The sequence below is a fragment of the Rhodnius prolixus genome, unplaced genomic scaffold (genome assembly GCF_049639745.1).
Source record: "Rhodnius prolixus isolate KJV_2025 unplaced genomic scaffold, Rpr scaffold_7, whole genome shotgun sequence".
NCBI lineage: Eukaryota > Metazoa > Arthropoda > Insecta > Hemiptera > Reduviidae > Rhodnius > Rhodnius prolixus.
The window spans coordinates 30,561,297-30,582,743 of NW_027411582.1; the positions used below are offsets into that span (position 1 = coordinate 30,561,297).

General features: G+C 32.4%; 1 protein-coding gene across 4 annotated transcripts in view; it reads right to left on the reverse strand.

The window, feature by feature from the left end:
* Positions 1-21,447, reverse strand: part of 5PtaseI (inositol polyphosphate-5-phosphatase A) — a 97,239-nt gene that overhangs the window by 46,503 nt on the left and 29,289 nt on the right. For all 4 annotated transcript variants that reach the window (XM_074114839.1, XM_074114840.1, XM_074114838.1 and 1 more), the window contains one exon: positions 18,421-18,457. In XM_074114839.1, coding sequence (XP_073970940.1) covers positions 18,421-18,457 — 37 coding nt within the window. The remainder of the gene's footprint in view (positions 1-18,420; positions 18,458-21,447) is intronic.

Consider the following 21,447-nt stretch of genomic DNA (forward strand, 5'->3'; position numbering starts at 1 on the left):
ACCCCTGGGGGTCTATACAGACCACTTTGGCGACCTCTGCTCAAGACTGAGGGAAGAGGATGTCAACAGGTTAAGAGTTTTATAGAAGGTATATTATTTCCAGGTACCACCTAATTTCTTGCAGGATCTGGAGAAAGAAGCGTTTAAGAATTCCTACGACAGGTGTTGGACTGGGGGTATGCTTCTGTGGCTAAATACCTGAATACCATCCGGAAAGGAGACCAATGCCCTTAGTTGTGTGCTGTGAAGATGAGATGCAAGAGATTGTGTAGTTATTACTTGACATAATATCTTCACTTCTTGTGGTTTAAGTTTAGGCTATTTGGTACTGGACAGATAACCAAGACAGGATCTCTGTCAGTTGAAGGTCACTGAAGATTTAAGATAAGAACTTTATGAAGGCCTCAGATCCTTGCGGGTTTTTTTCTAACCCAAGAAACAATAAATAAAACAATCCATCAATTTTACGCAATTTCTCAAAAACAAACTCTAACAATTTTCCTTACAAAAAGTAAAGTAAAGTAATCGCCTATTTTTTCAGGCGGGGCTTAACGTCCAACTACCAACTAGATGCTACCAACTCATTTAACCATTAAATAAAATCCAAGGCCAAGACCGGGAATCGAACCCAGTACCACAATGCATATTAACTTTGCAGGTCTCGCCTCTTAACCCGCTCGGCTACCGTGGCGCCTAATTTTTCTTACAATCAATGTACTATATTCCCAACTAAATGTCTACAACTTTGATCTTTTCCTTGAAGAAAATACGATTTCCCGACTATACTGAGGAAACTGCTATAGAAACAGAACACAAAACTAGCTTACCAACAAAAAATACATCACTACAAAATGCAGACACTAATAGTATAACTTCCTTAATAATAAATGAAATAAAGTAAAAACCGCTAGAATAAATGATATTTGTTTTATATAATCAAATTCTTTAATCTATGCTCTTTAAGTGCTCTACAGTTCTTCGAGTAAAGTGAGTCTTTGGACGGTTGACTCATGAATTCCTTTCTTATTGTGTAAGCTAGGAACAATAAGGATGCTCACGATCAATTAAGTCCCATCTAACTTGCTGTACAGTTTTATTGTCCATATTAATTAAAGACTAACATAAGCTATTTTTAAATATTAAGCATAAATTATTCCTTTATCACCGCTAAATATTGTATTATACAAAAAATTTGGATTTCTAAGTATTTACTTGACTGATAAGATGGAGGAATAGTTTTGAATTTTCAATTTTAATTATTTTGTGAAAGAGCAATTCTGAAAATGTATTTACCTCACTTTCATTACAACAATAACATAGAACTTATACCGTGCGTTGTTCTAAAGCGGCATATCAATAAACGCCTAACCATCCTACGAAAAATGAGGCAAATGAATAAATTAGAATCGAGTGGGTCAATTGAACGAGAATATAAAAATACTTAAGGGCGAAATATTATAATATCCGAGGGTCGTTTGAAAAGTCCGTGCAAAGTCAGAGAGATAGCACCACTGGCGCGTATCGAGGTTATGTTTAGTTAGTAGCATCTCTTGGAAGAACACACACCAAGTTTCAGCCAGATCGGTCTATTTCTTTGTGTTTGGCATTCGTTTGAATCGAGGAAGTCGAGTGATTTTCAAAAAATGGACGAAAAAGAATTTCGTGTGTTGATTGAACACTACTTTATGAAAGGCAAAACGCCTCAGGAGACTAAAGAGAAGCTTGATAAACATTATGGTGATTCTGCACCTTCGATTAGAACAGTTTATAAGTGGTTTCAAAATTTTCGGAGTGGCCATATGGGCACAAGTGACGCTGAACGTTCTGGACGCCCTGTTGAGGTTACTACTCCAGAAATCATTGATAAAATCCATGATATGGTGATGGATGACAGAAGAGTGAAGGTGCGTGAGTTTGCTAGTGCTGTGGACATCTCGAATGAACGGGTACATAATATTTTGCATCAACATTTGGACATGACAAAGCTATCCGCAAGATTGGTGCCGCGATTGCTCACGCTTGACCAAAAACGAAATCGTGTGAAGTGTTGCAAGGACGGTTTGCAGCTGTTCCAGAAGAATCCGCAGGACTTTAAGCGTCGTTTCGTCACTGTGGATGAAACATGGATACATCACTACACTCCTGAGACCAAAGAACAATCTAAACAATGGGTTACCAAGGGGGAATCTGCGCCAAAAAAGGCGAAGACCGTTCCTTCGGCCGGAAAGATTATGGCGACTGTCTTTTGGGATTCGCAAGGAATAATCCTCATCGACTATCTGGAAAAAGGTAAAACTATTACAGGTGCATATTATTCATCGTTATTGGACCGTTTGAAAACCGAGCTGCAAGAAAAACGCCCACGATTGGCCCACAAAAAAGTCCTTTTCCAACACGACAACGCACCAGCTCACACCTCAGCAGTTGTGGTCGCAAAATTAATGGAAATAGGGTTCCAACTCGTTTCGCATCCCCCCTATTCTCCAGACTTGGCTCCCTCGGACTACTATTTGTTCCCCAATATGAAGAAATGGCTGGCGGGAAAAAGATTTTATTCAAACGAGGAGGTGATTGCAGAAACGAATGGCTATTTTTCAGACTTGGACAAATCCTATTATTCAGAAGGGATCAACAAACTAGAGCAGCGTTGGACGAAGTGTATAAGCCTAAAAGGAGACTATGTTGAAAAATAAAAAAGGTTTACCCCAAAAAATTAAGTAGTTTTTATTTTTGCACGGACTTTTCAAACGACCCTCGTATTTTATATTTTTTAACTTTCCTTTACTACTTACTGTCTGAGGGAATCAAATAGAGTCCGTTTTTGAACGAAATTTCACAAAAAGCTGGACTTGATCCCAATTTTAACATCCTAAATTACCATTTTTAATATAGGCGTAAAGGTCTAGAACAGAGGTACCCAATCTTTTTCGGTTTGCGGTTCCCTAAATAATCGGATTTTCTCCGCGACGCCCTTAATACATGATTTTTTTTTCTAAATTTTTGACTTTCTTGTAAAATTGGAAAACTTTCCTTTTCAAAAGCGATTACCCATTTAACATCGAAAAATTAAAAACAGATACTCACTATTTTTCTTGGGATAACATAAAATATCTAATTTCAACTGTTTCGGTAATATCCATATCGAGAGAGACGGGACAACCACCATGTGGTTAGGTTAGTTGGAAAATAAATTAAACACGAATTTTAAATTCACAAACAATTTACTGAACGTCCATTGATGATTAACATTATTAAAATTATTAATGGGATGGATGGGCTTGATGTTCACAACGCAACTTCTCAAATCTCGGAATAAAATTGGATATGGCTACCCTCATTTCTGGTTCACCGTTAATTTTCGAGCGATATTTACTTTTTATTAACGCGACCGCCGAAAACCCAGCTTCGCACCAATAGGATGTTGCAAATGGAATTAATATTCGTAGAGCTTTACCACTAACCAGTGGATATTCCTTTTCTACTGATATCCAAAAATCAGAAAGTTCCATGCTACCAAATTGCCGAATGGTTTAATTGAATATTTCGCGGCGCTCCGGGGAGCCACGGCGCACACTTTGGGAATCACTGATCTAGAACGTTTAAGAAAAGTAATCGCCTATTTTATATTAGGTGTCATGGACGGAGGCGGAATCACGAACTTTACTATTTTTTTATTTTTAACAAATAAAAAGTAGCTACACGCGGGGCCCGAACTTGGAATCTCCCACTTACAAAGCCACACTTCATAACCACTACACCAATACCTTGACTAGAAATGGTAGGTACGGAATCTATTAAACAAAGGCGCTGAAATCAGTAACTGAATAAAAGTAACAGCTGCCTTCACTGGCTAGCATTTGGTAAGTGCAAAATTTCAGTCAGGAATGATTTGACCTCTTATTGACGGGGCATTTTTTAAAGAAAGGAGTAGAAGAGTGGCAATCATGATGAAAAGAGAAGTGAAAGAGGCTGCACTATTCCTCAAATTGTATATTGGGAAAAGATAGGGCTGGTTTTTATCCGCCAATACAGTGGTATATTGAGGCATTAGGAGCCAACAGTAAAAATAATGGCTAATGTGTATAAATAAAACCACCAAAACAATTAATAAATAGAGAAGAAGGCATTCTTTTTCGACCAATCGAAGACGATCCGATCATTCTTCTAAATAAAATCGTTCGATTCTTCAGAAACTTACATTTGTACAATAATATCAACTGCAATTCAAAAAAAAAAATAACAGAAAAAGAAATATCCGTTGAACGTTCTAATTCTGATTCATTTTTCAGAAAAAATCTGAAAATTTAAACATTGTACAGATATAAATAAGTTGGCTCGAATACCAGTGGAATATACGATGACTGTAATTGTAAAATGTGATAAATTATTTTTGTAGACGCGGAGAGGAACATCTCAACTTAACTTGACAGACACCCACGAGTCGTTAACATTGTTTATTTCATCTCACGCCTTAATATTGTAAGGCGCCTATGTAATAAATTGTGGAGTTCCAAAGATAGGAAGTATGACTAGTTACTAGGAATGTGATTGTTTAAATTCACAACTGTTTATGCAATTATTATATAATTGTTAATTAGGTCAATGCATAATAAGTAACTTAACGAGTTTTACTAGTTGTTACCGATCTTAAAGTAGCAAGTATTGCGAGATCTTGTAAATTTCCAAAATTTAAGGTTTTTCCCGCCCGGCGCAATAAATACTGGTTTTTTAAGACTTTCTCTACGTTTTGGGCAAAGTGGTCTTTAGAAAATGGAGTTAGCTTCCCCTCTCTCTTACAGTATATTTATGCACAACCTAGATCCAAATTTGTAAAAAAATCTTAACTTTAAATTGATAATAATAGGTTACTGTTAACAAAATTTGGATGCAATTTTAACTTGGAGCTTTTGATTCAAACCTTAACAAAAACTTACAGTTTAAAATGTTAAGTATAAGGGTTGATTAAACGCCAAAAGGTACACAAATCAGCAGTACCCAACATTTCATTAATACTTCATTAATAGTTAAGTAATTCTACTGCATTAATTTTCATTAATAAGTTATTTTTTAGAATTTATTAGATGTCACAGACCCTTATGCTGGCCATTTTCGTCTACAAAATATATGTTCAAGTAGCACTGTAGACTGACTGTCATATCTAGTTATTTATAATAATCAAACTATTAATTACAGGTTAAAAAGAAAAACGTTATAAACAATAAAAAAAAATTATGAGGCTAAAAAATTCAAAACTTTTTTTTATAAAAAACTTACATCAATGATATTGTTTATTTTATTTATTTATTTTTATTTTTAAATAAAAATCGTCGGTTTAAGTTCATTCTTCGATTAAAGTAATTGTTATTTTATGAAGTAGTCAAACGTTTGTAATAATTATCTGGCTTTATCGCAAATAATACAGTTTTCTTCAATTACATTCTCAATCTAGGTATAATTAAATTAAATTACAATTGAGAAATGAATAATTGTTGTTGAATAATCTACTTGTTATTAACTGTGTGTTATTTGTGCTCACGAATATTTCGGTAAGACGAATTCAAGACAGTAGCCTACTCTAACTTTGTCTTTTTCTACTTTAACATGCATGTACATATATATGTGATTTATCATAATTATAACAAAAAAATATTATAAATGAAGTGGCCAGCATAAGGGTCTGTGACATCTAATAAATTCTAAAAAATAACTTATTAATGAAAATTAATGCAGTAGAATTACTTAACTATTAATGAAGTATTAATGAAATGTTGGGTACTGCTGATTTGTGTACCTTTTGGCGTTTAATCAACCCTTATACTTAACATTTTAAACTGTAAGTTTTTGTTAAGGAGATTTTTGTACCTTTTGGATAGATTTTCCTTTTTGTTTATTTTACAAAGTTACATATCTTCTTTACAGATTTTTTTAAAATTTGGAATAAACAGTTCTATCATTATAATCTGATAAGGTGTTAAGTCGGAACCGTAACTACCACTGGAGAGATCATTTTAAAGAATGATTATAGTTGCGTTCCCCCAAACCATCCTCAATAACAATTTTTTTGAAAAAGCGTTTTGAATAACATAGGAAGGTATTTGTACGTAAATAGCAAAATTAAACTGCGATTTCAGTACTTCCTTTTAAGAGGAGTAAGAAAAATAAACTACGATTGCAGTACTTCTCCCTAAAAGGCAAAGAGGCAAAGATTTTTAATCGAACGACAATTCATTGATTTAAATCGGTTCACTCATTGATAATTTAAACGATTGCAGTACTTCCTCTTAGTAGGTGCAAGAGCATCAGCAATGTAGAGGAGCTTTAACCACTTATTCGAGCTGAATTTTATCAAAATCGGAATAAGCGTTATAAAAATATTGGTAATAATAGTTTTAGAAAGGGCCTTATTTGGGTGGGGCGAACTCCCCTCCTTATAAGGCACAGCGTCGAGACTTTCAAAGTGCAAATCTGAACAAAAATTCGATTCGAATGACACTTCATTCATGAAAATAGGTTCACGTGTCAATAATTTGCAACGATTGCCATACTTCTCCTTAACAAGTGTAAGAGCTGATCGCCGCTTTAATGTTACGTAGGGGAGCCCTAACCCTATCATCCTACCAAATTTTATCAAAATCGGGCCATGATTTACAGAGTAATTAGTAATAATAATTTTGGAGGGGGCCTTACATAAAGGGGGCTAACTCCTCTCCCATTCGATGTACAGCGTCGAAACCCCCAAAAGGCACATCTACATAAAATTCCGAATCGAATGACACCTCATTCATGAAAACCGGTTCACGCGTTTAGGCGCTACGTTGTTTACAAAAAAGGTAACAACAAGAACAACAACAACAACAACAACGACCAATTTTTGAAAATGCCGTTTTTGCTCATTTTCAGCAACTTTTTTCTCGAAATCTATTCGATCTGTGTTGTTGCAAAACATTACAGTCATAAAGGAGGATTTGCCCTATATTATAAAGAAAATTTGGGAATTTTATCTTTTATAGAAAAAGAGAAAAAAATTGTCAAAGTTGGGTGTTTTTCAACGTTACGCTTTTTAGTGCATTTTTTGACGATCAACCCTTATACAACTGTCCTACCGGACAGTTTTAATTTTGAATGAATCCCATAAAAATTCCCTTTAACGTAAATTTAAAAAAAAACAACGTATTATTTGGTGCATCAAAATCACAAGTTATTTTAATGATTTAAGGCGCGTCAACATCTAAGGTTATTGGCGCCCGGAGCTTTTTTCAGTGCACAGCCAGGTTTCCAGGCAGTGTTCTCTTCGTTACAGACAATACTGTCTATCGCCGCCGGTACAGTGAGCTGTAAGAAGCTCCTGGGAGCCAAAGATTTAAGAGCCAAACAGCAGGATTCGAACTCATGATCTCGGGTTGGATTCCAGTATACAGTAACCACTGAGATAATCCCATGTATTACATTATTAATTTCGATTAAGAACATTTTAGTAATAAATTTACTAAGAGTTAGTATAGATAAGCATTTAGACTGAATATGGATCCTTAGAGATCTGAATCAATTGTGAATTGGTTTTTAAAAGTCAATCTGTATTTGACAATCTTTTTAAAATTTAATGTACCTTATTGCAAACATAATTACGTTTTTTTACTCCCCTATCTTTCGTATGATGCAGACAGTCAATCATTTTAACTTAGATTTCTTTGGCACAGATACACAAAATTTTCTAAATAAAGCCAGATGTCAACCATTTCTTTGAACTATTTGTATTGTACGTATATATGTATCTGTATAATATCCTCTAAAAGGTAAAATTAAATGCTAAAGCCTAATTATAAACCTAAATTATAGACTGAGAACTATTTGTATTATTTTTTTTTATTATTATTGTTTCTGTAAATTGGATTATTGATCCGTTTTTTAATTTAAAAATAAAATCTGTTGGATTTATTTAAAAACTTGAAACATAAGATTAATGTTCATCTAATCACAGCCAAAAGACGAGCTAGAAACCAATGGCAAAATCAAAGGTACCCATCATACAAACGAACTTTGAACAGACTAACCAGACAACTAAAACTAGAGTTACAGAAATATTATAATGACAGGCATTGCGGCGACTTCACTGAACAACTAACAACTGAAAATAAATCTCTATGGACCGTTACTAGAAGAATATTGAAGTATAAGCAAATATCATCTCCACTTCGTCAGGACAATGGCTCTTGGACCAAGTCCGATGAAGAGGAAGCTAACTTATTTGCAACCTACCTTACAAATATATTCTCGCCATACCGACATATTAGACCAGCGACATGCCACAGACGTTAACAACAGACTGGACGTCCCTCTTCAACTCAGCCTACCACCAAAACCCTTTACACCTGCAGACGTAATGAACGAAATTCGCCGACTACCTAAAAAATCACCTGGCTACGATCTCATAACCTCAACCATCTTAAACGAACTTCCAAGAAAAGCCATACTATTCCTCACACTGCTTTACAACTCTGTCCTCAGAACGACGCACTTTCCCACTCTGTGGAAATTCTCAATCATCAAAATGATACCAAAACCGACGAAACCCATCACTAGTATTACTTCCTACCGACCAATTTGCTTACTACCTCTTCTTTCCAAAATCCTCGAAAAGCTACTTCTTAAAAGACTTTATCCTTTGGTGTCAGAACAAAATATGATTCCGGATCATCAATTCGGATTTCGGAGACATCACTCAACTTCTCATCAGGTGCTTCGCGTTGTAGACACTATTGCTACCTCCCTCGAGCGAAAGCAGTATTGTTTTCCTTGACGTCGCTCAGGCGTTCGACAGGGTGTGGCACGAGGGACTACTGTTTAAGCTGAGGGAGATTCTTCCTCATACTTACTACCTCATCCTCAAATCTTACCTAAAAGATCGGTATTTCAGAGTCAGCTGTGGAGCAGCAGACTCTGATATCCGTCTAGCTCGAGCTGGTGTTCCTCAGGGCAGTGTCCTAGGTCCTATTCTTTACTCCTTGTATACAGCAGACATACCTCAACATCCAAATACTATCCTCTCCACCTTTGCTGACGATACTGCTATCTTATCACCACATTCCGATCCTCTTATCGCTACACGAACTCTACAAACACACATCAACCACTTACAGGACTGGCTTTTCAAATGGAGAATCAAAACCAACGTTTCGAAGTCAAAGTTTATAGTATTTACTCTCAGACGGAAAATCCTACCTCCTGTCATCTTGAACCAAACTCCTGTACTAACTGTGGACAAAGTACGCTACCTTGGACTGTACCTAGACAAACGGTTGACATGGAATCCCCACACTAGACTGAAAAGACAAGAAACTAACCAGCGCTACAAACTTCTCGCCAGACTACTTGACAAACGATCGAAACTTAACCTAGACAACAAAAGACTCTTATATCTAATGTTACTGCGACCCATTTGGTCATACGGCATCGAAGTATGGGGATCTACTAAGCGTTCCAACTCACTACGTCTCCAGACATTACAGTCAAAAATACTTCGAAAACTTCTTAATGCTCCGTTCTATGTATTTAACCTCCACTATCCATAATGACCTCAAAATCCCTTTCATTACAGATCTTGCTAACACTCGTTTCTTAAAATTTCATTCCTCTACAGCAGCTCATCCTAATCCTTTAATTGAACACCTATCTTCCTCCACATTACCAGGTAATCCTCTAAGGAGATTGAAGAGAAGATGGCCTCGTGATCTTCTCTCATCGTGAGAGCAGTGTAGCTGAGCACGTTACTGGAGTGACACCACTGGGTGCCTTCTCCAATCATGATTTCCTGTTATTTCTTTTCTCTTTCACCATATTTGCATGTTGCAACAACTGTTGCAGTGGTAAGTTACAATAAAAGATTAAAAAAAAAAAAAAAAAAAAAAAAAAAAAATGTTCATCTAGTATTTGGGGTTGTTAGCCCCTAAAGCGGGAAGGTGTCTAACGAGAGGCCAGTCTGGGCATGTAGACAATAAATAGAGTTTAAATAAGAAGTCATTGAACAGAAAACATGGAAGAACGAGAAAGAGATAGAGGGAACGCGGTATTAATTTAAAGAGTGATCGTCGGCTTCCTTCCATTGTTTACATTTTTGACTAGAATTTTATTTGCCTGCAATTCAAGGTTAGCAAAAAACAAAGAAATCAATTAATCTAGAAGTTAGGATAAAATTATTAGTTTTAGAATAAAATCTGGTGAGGTATTTCGAATATCGTAATTGAGGACTTTGAAATTGCGCAAAAAAAATCGCTAACTAATAATAACAAAAATTATTCATAGTTCAAAACACTCTAAATGTAAGTCTCTATTTCACGCTATAATATTTATCAGATCATTATGATATTTTGAGCAATTATAGGCTATATTACTCTATATATGAGTAAAAAATAAATTCTATAGGCAATTTAGTTTAGGATAAAATGGTAGCTAAACTTTTCATAGTTAAAAATACTGAGAATTTAACCACGAATATCTCGCTTCACGTACAACAAATCATTACGAAATTTTAAAAATCTATAGACAATATCAGTCTCTATATAAGAGTAAAAAATAAATTCTATAGGTAATTTACTTTAGGATAAAATGGCCGCTAAATTTTTCATGTTTCAAAACACGCTCTAAATGTAAGTCTCAATATCTCGCTACACAATCATCAGATCATTATTCAATCTAAAACACTTATAGACTAAATAAAAAACAAAAATTATAATAGATTTGTGACATTACTAAATATGACTTCCTCTTAAGAGGGATGAGACAAGTTTTTTGGGTGGTCTCGAAGTTGTACTTATTACTATAGGAGAGGAGTTAGCCCCATATTTAAAAGGCTCCCTTCAAAAAACTATAATTTTTTTAAAAGATCAACCCATATACAACTTGATATTACCGAATGAAGTATGATCACTAATTTGCTCTCGGTCCACTGAAAGTGCCCAAACGAAATATTTGAGCATTTAGTAATTTTTCGATTTGATAAGATCGCTGTAGTTATAAATGAAAGTAAAATAAAACCTGAAATCCAATATCAATGGCGATGTTGATTCTTTAAAGAAGGAACCTCAAAACGGTTGCGCACTTCAGACCAGTTAATCCAAAGCGTTATCGCAGCTAATCGTGTAATTAAGTTTTCCAAGATTGGTTAAACTCCCTGATCAGAACTTTGTAATCTAGAAAGAGCAATCAACTTTAAGAGCGAGTAAGAGAGGTAGAAAAGAAGGTAATATAACCATTGGGTTATATTAATACAACATATACCGTTAATTTATGCAATGATACCATAAATATCATGTGGGCATGCCCACTAACCACTACGTCATTCCCTATTTGTAAACAACTTATTGTCGGGTCGTCGAACTCTAGTCAGGTGAATATTTTGAATAAATAGGTCATTCCTTTTTATGTATATATAAACACAATGAATATTGATAGACGCTGGATGGGCCTCTTCAGCGAAGGTTACAGTTAGGTACTAATTTAAACCAACCAAAAGTGGATGGTCGGAAGGGCAAATTTAAAAAAAAAAAAAGGCGATACCCACTGACTTATCAGATGGAGCCATCTTTTAAAGAACTTTAGATTTAAACATAATGGAATATCAGAGTGGATTTTATTTTTGACTTATTTGTTTTGACTATCTGCTATTATCTCTGTATAATAAGGGCACCAACAATATGGCGAGAAATAGAGGAAGCTGATTCCATGGAATAAGAAGGAAACAAGTTTAAAAAAAATCCATATCCCTACTTAATCAGACCCTCATTTTCAGGATTACTATCAGGCTTCAACAACCGCTGTTTTACCATTGACCTTTATGATTAGATTAATCTTCGAAATCGCCGACTGCTTTCCTAATTTCTTCTGACCGCCTCCGGAGCCATTCTTCTCAGATGCCATGGTACTAATTTCCGTTTTCCTTTTCTCTAGAATGTCATTTATGTATATCCATCAACCGTCCGAATTAATTCGATATTGTCATTATTATTTTGTATTTATTTAAAACAGCTTCTTTCAACATTCTGTTTAACAGTAAACCTTCTGCGTCATTAGCCAAGTTTCAATTCCATAGATAAGAACCGTATCTATTATTGTTTTTCTTCCTTTAAGATAGCTCAGTTCCTTCCTGAGAGCAGTATTCTCATCAGAGTCTGATTTCCTTGCTGTATCCACCACAGACTTCCAACACTGACGTCAGAAAACTTTAATAAAATATTTTAATATAACTCGGCAATTTACTTGAAAGGGAATACCCAGTTTAACATAAACATATTTTGGATTTTTTCCAATATATCTTACAATAAACATTGTTGATGAGTTCAAAGAAGTAAATAACATGTAATAGAAAATTCTTGTTTAAAATTACACTGAATATTGCTCAAAATATATAATTCTCTTTGTTTATTATACTTATTTATAGTAGGTGCGTTTATTTTAGATTGAATACGCACAGTCTTTGCATGCAATTAGGGCACATATGCGATTTTGCAACACATATTTATATACACATGTGTCCAGACTAAATAATCTAAAGAATAAAAAAAAAAAATGGTAGCTAATTTTAAATTTAATCATGTTTTCATTCTCTAACTAGAGCTATTTATCATCTGCTGCTTTTTTAGAAACAGGTGTTCAGGTTCTATAACCTACATAGCGAACAGCTGATTCAATATGTCAATAATAAATAGACAACAAAAAAATTCTTAATATAATACTCAGGGAAGGGATTAGCTATGCGGTTAGCGTACTGGACTCTCACGCGGAGGTCCCGGGTTCGAATCCAGCTGCTGACCCTTAGATTTTCTCTTCCTAGGAGCTACTTACAGCTCACTGTCCGTTGATGGACAGTGTTGCCTGTAACGAGAGAACGCTGTCCGGAGGCCGGCAATGCACTGAAAAAAGCTCCGGGCGTCAATAACCTTAGATGTTGACGCGCCTTAAACATTAAAAAAAAAATATATATATAATACTCACACGACTTTTTCTTAAAAATATCCATAACCACGCTTACCACCCGGAAATTGCTTTAAGTTGTATTTTGTTGAAGAAATGTAAAGAAAATTGTTACGAGTCCTTTTTAAATTTCCTATAATTTTCCGCACACACCCGTACAGTCCAACTTAAGACAACTACTTTTACACATTCAAAAAATCTCAAAATGTTTCAAATCAAAACACAATCCGTACAATCGCAATATCTTCCTTCCCTTTTGAGCGGAACAGAAATATTAAAAATAGGGATGTCATAGTTCCGGCTAAAGGATTTTGATCAAAATCCAGATCGTATTGGTAAATATACAAAATTTTATGTTGGATCTCGCACAACAACCTGCATTTTACAGGTGGGGAATAAGCATAACTAACCATTGCGTGAAAAAGTCAACTTTTAATAAAATCATTCAGCAAATTGATCTATTAAAAAAAAATGGCTATTTTTCGACCCAATAGCAGTAGCAGAAATAATTTAAAAAGAATAATATTTCTAATTCATATTTTTATGCATGAATAATGAATAAACAATTGAATATCATTTATATTTAAACTGGGCTTTACAAATAAACATTAGTAGGTGTAGACATAATATAACAATGAAGTTACAATCATAAATAAATTGATTGATCATCATTACGCGACCTTCAAACTGTGAACATTAAAAAAAATAGATATTAATCATCAAAGCAGAAGTATCTTCAAACTAGAAGATCACTAACTTTTATGACACTATTTTAGCTAATTGGTAGTAGGACTAAGTTTCAAGTCCAGCCTGAAAATATTAGGCGTATACAAAAATTAAGACATCACGATCTATAAAGCGGGCATTTTCCCACATATTTGCTCAGTATTGTGGTAATATACAACTTATTGCTAGAAAATGCAGTGACTTACTACACTTTCATATTGTGCATAGAGTCAATCATAGCTTTTCCACCCAAAGAACTAATTTAAATAACAATATTGCCTTAGCTTAGAAAAAAAAAAAAAAAAGTCGAAGTTCTCACAATGGAACAAAACAGACCTAAAATTCTCCTTCATAAAACGAAAATTTGCAGAAAATTTTAAATTTTTAATGGAGTTGCAATATTGATGAAGTTCATTCTACTCTTCTCAACGCTTCAGCCTAATCATTATCTAATAGTACCAAGCATCCATATGCTTAAAAGCTCGCTAAAAACCCAAGAACAGATAGCATAGTCAAACATGTCTCATTAGGCCAAAACAATATTAAGCCCCGAATTATTTTCTAGTAATGTTCAATTAATAAATTTCAAAAAAAAAAAGGTAAAAAATTAACTGCATAAATTACTGACGAACGAAATTATGTATCTTTAACATGTACACTAGATATTTAGTTGAAAGATAATTCAATCATATAACATGGTGCATAAATTATGTAAATGACAATTTAATGCTTTGTTATGTAACAATTAATTGCCCAAACTTTTAATTGTCCATAAGCAATAAATATTATCTAATTTAATGTAGCTTTGTTCCGCTAGAATGCGTATATTTCATAACTGGTACATGTACTGAATTCTTCTTTATTAATTGCCTATAGGCTATAACATCAGCTGAATTGAAACCTACCTCTTTACTGAATTTACTGAATCATATTTAAAAACTGAAAGAGAAAATTTGCTTCCGACCATCGCTAGTTATATTGTTTAAAATAATTTCTTTTTTTTTTCTTTTTTTAAACTTACAAAACACCTTTCACCGTACATGAAACATCTTCCTTCTCATTAAGTTACTATATATGGGCTGATTTAATGGATGTATTCAATTTCACACACGCTTTGATTTCTAATTGTTTCTTTTTTATTAGCCTTTAGAAGTTTTTTTTTTTTTAATTATTGCTATGAAAGATTCTAAATAAAGAAGTCAATAATTAACTATAAAATTGATAATGCATTCGTAGAAATAAGTAAGGAATATTATTATTACTCGATAGAAAATAAGATATTAAACTTGATATATGAGTTTCACTGAGATATCTCTTATTTATAGATAATTCATAATAATTCTGGATAATAGCATTCATTTCACTTTTTAAGAATAAATATCTAATATGTATCTCAAACGACTCTCATTTACTGCAATGATTACTTAATTTATCCATTAATTAGTAAAATTACTAACCCCGGGAGGGCATCCTTTACCATGGTTTCGGAAAATTGACAGCCATCTGGTTCTTTGGAGTAATCCTTTCCAAAACCAAGATACAAAAATGGAAGCCGAGAAGAAGATGGACGAACGAGATTTCGGAAAACTTTGCCAGAAGAAGAAACCAAAGTATATCCGCCTGGTAGAAAATTGAATTGAGAAGTTTTTTTGGAAGTATTGTGGATTAAAGAGACCTAGAGATTACTAAAAAACAAACAAAGTCTGGCTCGAACCCTCACACAACCTGATCTTTTTACTATATTCAACATTCCAAACACAGAAACAGACTATCTTCAAACACACAAAATATTTGAATTATATTTAATTATTCCATATATTACTCACTGTTTGAAACTGTACATTACACTTTAGACGACAATAGGGAAGCCTACCTCTATTCTTTCTCAAGGTTATTTATTCTAAAACCAATTCTCAGAAAAAAGATAATAAAACAGAAAAGGTTTAACCATGTAATATATTTACAAAATTTAGAGAAAATTTAAGAAGCTATTTTCAATAAAATTTCAAGAAAATAAGTAAAAAATGGTACGTCTGGTTAAGGAATTGCATTTTGGAAGGAAGTCTTCCCATTTACTTCCTCAAGAAGTGCCCTAAACCCAAAATGAATCAAATAAATGTATTTCTAAAAAATAAAAATAAAATTCTTACACAATTTATTGTCACCACCATACTATTTAACTGTAAAGTGACAATAAGTCACAAGTTTTGTAATTAAATTCAAATTTCTCAACAAAAAGCTAACCATGCAATTTATGAAAATGGATTAAAATACAAGATAAAATATTAGAAAAGCTCCCTTTTTTAAAAAAAATATATATTTGATTCTAACGTCCATTTTTGCAACGAAGAAATCTACTTAATTTACTTTTTGATTTAATAGACTAGGTAAAATTGTTAAAGGCCAAATTTTTCCTCTATTCAGAAAATTTACTTGCAATTAATAATGCAAGAATGCAACAAACTTGGTCTGTTGTGTACAAAATGCAATACTATTAACGGTGAATAGCTAGCACCTGTTATAATAAAATAATAATTTGTAATCAATGAAAAGTCAATTTTACTTTAAAACCAATTCAATGAGAAGAATTACTTTAAAACTTTTTTTGGTTTATCTAAACATTCCAGGTATAGAAACTTTGTACACAACACCTTTCCACTAGGTGTTGAATACTAATTCTTAATCAAAATGTAGCCAGCCAAGACGGAAGTAGAACTTAAAAGAGAACAACTTCATTTGTTTTTAAAGGCATATTTTATTCATCAAAACTGTCAAGAACTACTTAATGGCTAATAATTAAGCATTCAGAAAGCGCAAATCAGATCTTCTTTGAAATAAAATAAATATAATGATGCTGTCAAAGGTAGCAACATGTAACTGCTTCCCAGAACTCCAATGAACTTCTTAATATTCAAGGATCAAGTCTAAGTACAAATGAAAACCTTTGTCTATCCGACAAGAATGTTTTAGAAAATTCAAAAAAGTCGTATAGCATAGTACCATCTCTCGTGAAATGATTCCAATTTGATGCTTAAAAGTGCTACTACCGTACAATTTACAGGAAAATGCCAGACAAGGAGCTTCATTTTATCAATACCACAATCAAGGAAGCATGGCTCTTAAGGTTTACAGCAAAAATGTTTCATTTAATAATCATACAAGATGGGTATACTTTAATATAAAATAAATACAAGAAAAATCAATTAAATAAAGTAGTGGTAATTGGTTAACCGAGTTTTTCTCTAAATATGGAATGTTGTTTACATATTAAATTCACCATTTACTTACATTTTGAAGGTGCCCTTCACAGGGAAGCGCCCCAAAAATGCAATGAAATAGCAAATGTTTCATGTAAAAGGTATAGAGCTACATTTATGCGCTGAGTATTAGAGGTTTGTTGAAAAATTACTTGAGAAAATTTGAGTTTGAGAAAACTTGTTAAAGAAAAAAAAAAACTGAAAAATTATTTAATTAAGAGCGAATTCTGACTTAAGCTAATTTTAACCAAATCCTTAATGCCATGTTTTCTTAAATAGCATCTCGAAAACAAACATCACAATTGAATTTTCTTCCCGTTTTGATTTATATTGATCATATGATGCAGCCTCTCTCTTACTAACTCGCACGTCTTGATCATTTGTAAAAACAATAACTGTTTTCTTAATCAAGGTATTTCAAAGCAAAGTAACTATAAATCGAAAATTTGCTTACTATGAGCTAAGTATTTTGAATAAACTGTAATTTACATTGCTCTAATTATTTTTGTTTATTCTTTATTTTTGATTTCTCTCTTAACAAACTTGGCTTTGGGGGAAAAAAGATGGTTCCGGCTCTTCTACAAAAAGAGGCTTTACAAATATCAATTCAATAGATAAAATAATTTCTGATCGGAGAACTAAAAAAAATCTTGCACCAGAACTTATAACTGCTCGACAATAACTTAATCGAGATATTTTTTTAAAAAAATCCATTCAATATTATCGCGCTTCAGATCCAGATCAAATAAATTTCAAAACTAATAGGTATTTCCTTCTAACATCAGTTAGACAATTATAAATGACAATGTCACAATAATAACCTGATTTTGTATAAATAGATGAAATAAAAACATTTCTAGATAAGAAGATAAGTATATTGTTTTAAGAAGACCAAGTAATTCAGTATTTCTACAAAGTTTTATGGAAATTGGGAGTCAACATAAATTGTCAAAGTAAATTTTTATAAATATCGTCTAAAAAAATTTAAATTTTTTGTTCTTTTAATATCTGTAATCCGATAAAGCACTAACCGCTAAGGAGATCCTTTAATTCCATGACATACATCTGGACGGTTTTTTTTTTTTGCGAAGAATTTCCAACACAAGAAACACGAAGAACTCTTCTGAAGATAAAAGCCTGAACACTGTTAAGATAGTTTGAAGGCGGCAATATTGGTATTACTAACTTAACAGCGAGCGAGTAACTAGCAGACTGAATATTAGAAAAAGTTTGAAACATAAAAAGGCGGCTCGGAGTCATAAACGATTTGGCACCTCCCAAGTGGAAGCTAGTGCTCTCCCCACTACGCTAGTGGGATAGTTGGATGGATGTACTGTACTCTTCCTCTAAGAACTTTCACTTGTCTAAATAAAAAGTTGATAATAGTAAGTTTTGTGATAAGCTGTACACTATAACTAAACTCGTTTTTGTGCGTGAATTATACATTTTTTAAAAAAAATACTACACTCACCTGTAAAGTCATTGAGGAACGTAAACTTTTTTTGTACCTAAAACCAGAAAATTAATTAGTTGTTGTTGTTTTTTAATTATCCGAAAATTGTCTAGCAATTAGAACTTGTAATAAAAAATAGAAGCAATTCTTAAACTGTCAAGTTATTTCTGAGGAACCTTGTAACATCATAATTAACTCAGTCTCTTTTGGTTGTGCATTACAAAATATGTACATATAGATACTAATCAAAACTCTCTAAGCCCTGAAGATGAACTAAATATAGTTCAAAACGTTAGCGTGATGATTTTTTTTTTTTTAATTTATAAACTTACCACAACTGAAGATTCCTCAGAAATATCTTGTTATAAAAGGATCATGCAGTTGATTACAGTTAAATGATACTGTCTAAGTAATGGTTCCATCGGAACCACTATTTAAATCAATATGCTCTTAAACAAATTAATTGGCCAAACGTACGTGGATTTGTTGTAAACGAAACCTATTGGCGAGTATCTAGAAATTCGAAAAATCCATTTCAGAAAAAATTATAATTCCCGACAACTAATTTAGCTTACCATTACGAAATATGAAATACAATTGTTATTAATAACTATTATACAGAATATTATCCAGATCTTTCTGCAAAATTAAAAAGAAAAGCTTAACTTCACTTCTTTCTGAAATGAAGTTAAGTTTTAAAAACTTAATGAATGTAATACTTGGAATCAATCAAGGGAAATTTTACATGATTACAATGGAGAATTTGTAATGTATCAAATACTCCGGGCCAAAAAACACTAATAAGACGTTAATTTTTCTTCCAGACAAGCTTTTTCCAATCTGTTGGATGATGTAAACAGAGGTGAAAGCATTTAATATTAATATTTTTCTAACGAATAAAACATTACTATATAAGAGTTGCAAACTGGAGTTCTTCCATTCGAAAGTCAACAATTATAAAACCACTCCAAACCTTTACAGTAAGAGTTTTTCCAATCGAGAGAATTTTAACTCGAAAATGATGACTATGTGTCTTCAAACTTCGTCTGCTCATTACATTCATCTAGATCTATTATTTATATTTTTCTAATAAATCCAATGATTTCCATAAACTTTGTATGCACACAACATTCATGTAATGATGTTACTTTATTCCTATATGTTTCCAAGAAACTTACTTAAATGGGGTTTCGAAGGTGTAGTGCAGTTCTCATGAAGTCTTCATGGTTAGAAAATGTTATAATGTAAATTGTGATAAAAAAATATCAGAGTATCGAAATCACATCTATTTGGTAATAGATCGCCCATCCAAATGTTATAACTTAAGAAAAAAAGTTAAAAAGCTTTTTACCCATATCCGACTACATATCAAAAGGTTTCAATATTAAAACATTAAGAGCATATTTCTATATTATCTTTGCCATCTCTATCTCATATCAAGCTTACATTAATTTGTCGTTAACACTAGGATTCTATAATACATATAAAGTAGTACTTACATTGTAACAGAACTATATTTTCAGGTTCTAACCGCTTATCACCATTTATAGAAATATTTATATGTAACTTCATAAATATTAAAATATATTTAATGATAAATTCTATTTAGTTCTTATCGTTAAATCGAATTTGATTTTAAAATTAAACACAATAGCACATCACGACACATTCCAGACACCAACCCATCCATTCCAGGAGGTTATATAAACCTACTATAGAATGCGCTAGGCATTAGGGGAAGTCTTGAAAACTTAAGGCAACCTTTTGAGTGAAACGATTAATTTTTGTATGTCACAAATTCAATGAAAATGTGCGAAATAATGTATTAATCTAATTATTAACTTTATAAAAGGCAAAATAAATCTGGGAGAAGTTAAATACTTTTTATTATATTTATAAACATTTAACATCAACTTTGATATTTTCAATGGCACAAATTTATTATATTTATATACTTTTTTTTTTTTTTTTTATAATCTAAGGGCAGTTATATTTTTTAAAACATTGCTATATAATCTCTATATTAATAATTTATATTGTGTTTTACCTAGAAAGAGTTTTTCATTTGATGCTTTGAAATAAATAAAAGTTTTACAATTTAAACTAACAACACCTTCAAAAAGAGATAATCACTGATAAAAATGGAAGAAAGTAAACAAAAATATACATATATTATTAACGAATCATTAAGTGCTAAAAAATATAACTTGGAAGCATAATTATGAAATTTATTTAAAGCTTAAGAAAAAATAAAAGTAAAATTAAGGTAACTTCGGTTACAATTAAGCTTATATTGTTAAAAATACTTCCATGTAAAGTAAAAATATATATATGTAATACCAATTTATGATATAATCTCATACCCTGTTTTAATTTTATTTTAAATTTTAAGTAATGTTAAACAAAAATTTATGGTTATGGAGAAATTCGTATTCCCACAGTGCTGTTCTAAAATAAATATCAAGCTTAAAATGTTAATATTTGAATTATTAATTATTTGCAAAACAAAGTTTTAATTGTACAGTTAACATTAGTTGCCCTGAAAAGGCTTTGAGGCGTTTCTGATCTTAAATTTTGACGCGCCATAAATTTAAATGTGATTTTCGTATTCTAACAACTTGAAAAAAATAAATCAATTGAAAATTTACAGACATTATTTCTTTATCGTTGGAATTATTAACAGAAGCTTGAGAGTTGATTTAAATTTTGTTTGTAGGGCACTCACAAATTAATTCAAAGAGAATGAGAAAGAGAAAACAGGGAAACATCAATTCCGAGCAAAATAATTATAACTGACAAAATTGAAAATGAGTAAAGTTCGCACGTTATCCGAAAAATAGTAATTAGAAATTATTCTTCAATAAAAATTGAGTAAAACAGATCAAATGTAGAAAATATTAAAAATTATCCAAGAGTAGAACAGTAGATTATACAAAATATTAATAAAATATGAATATTTTAATTTATGGATTTAATATAAGAATAACACTGATATGAATACGACTGTCTCTAACTGTATTTCCGAAACAATTAGATAGTAATTAT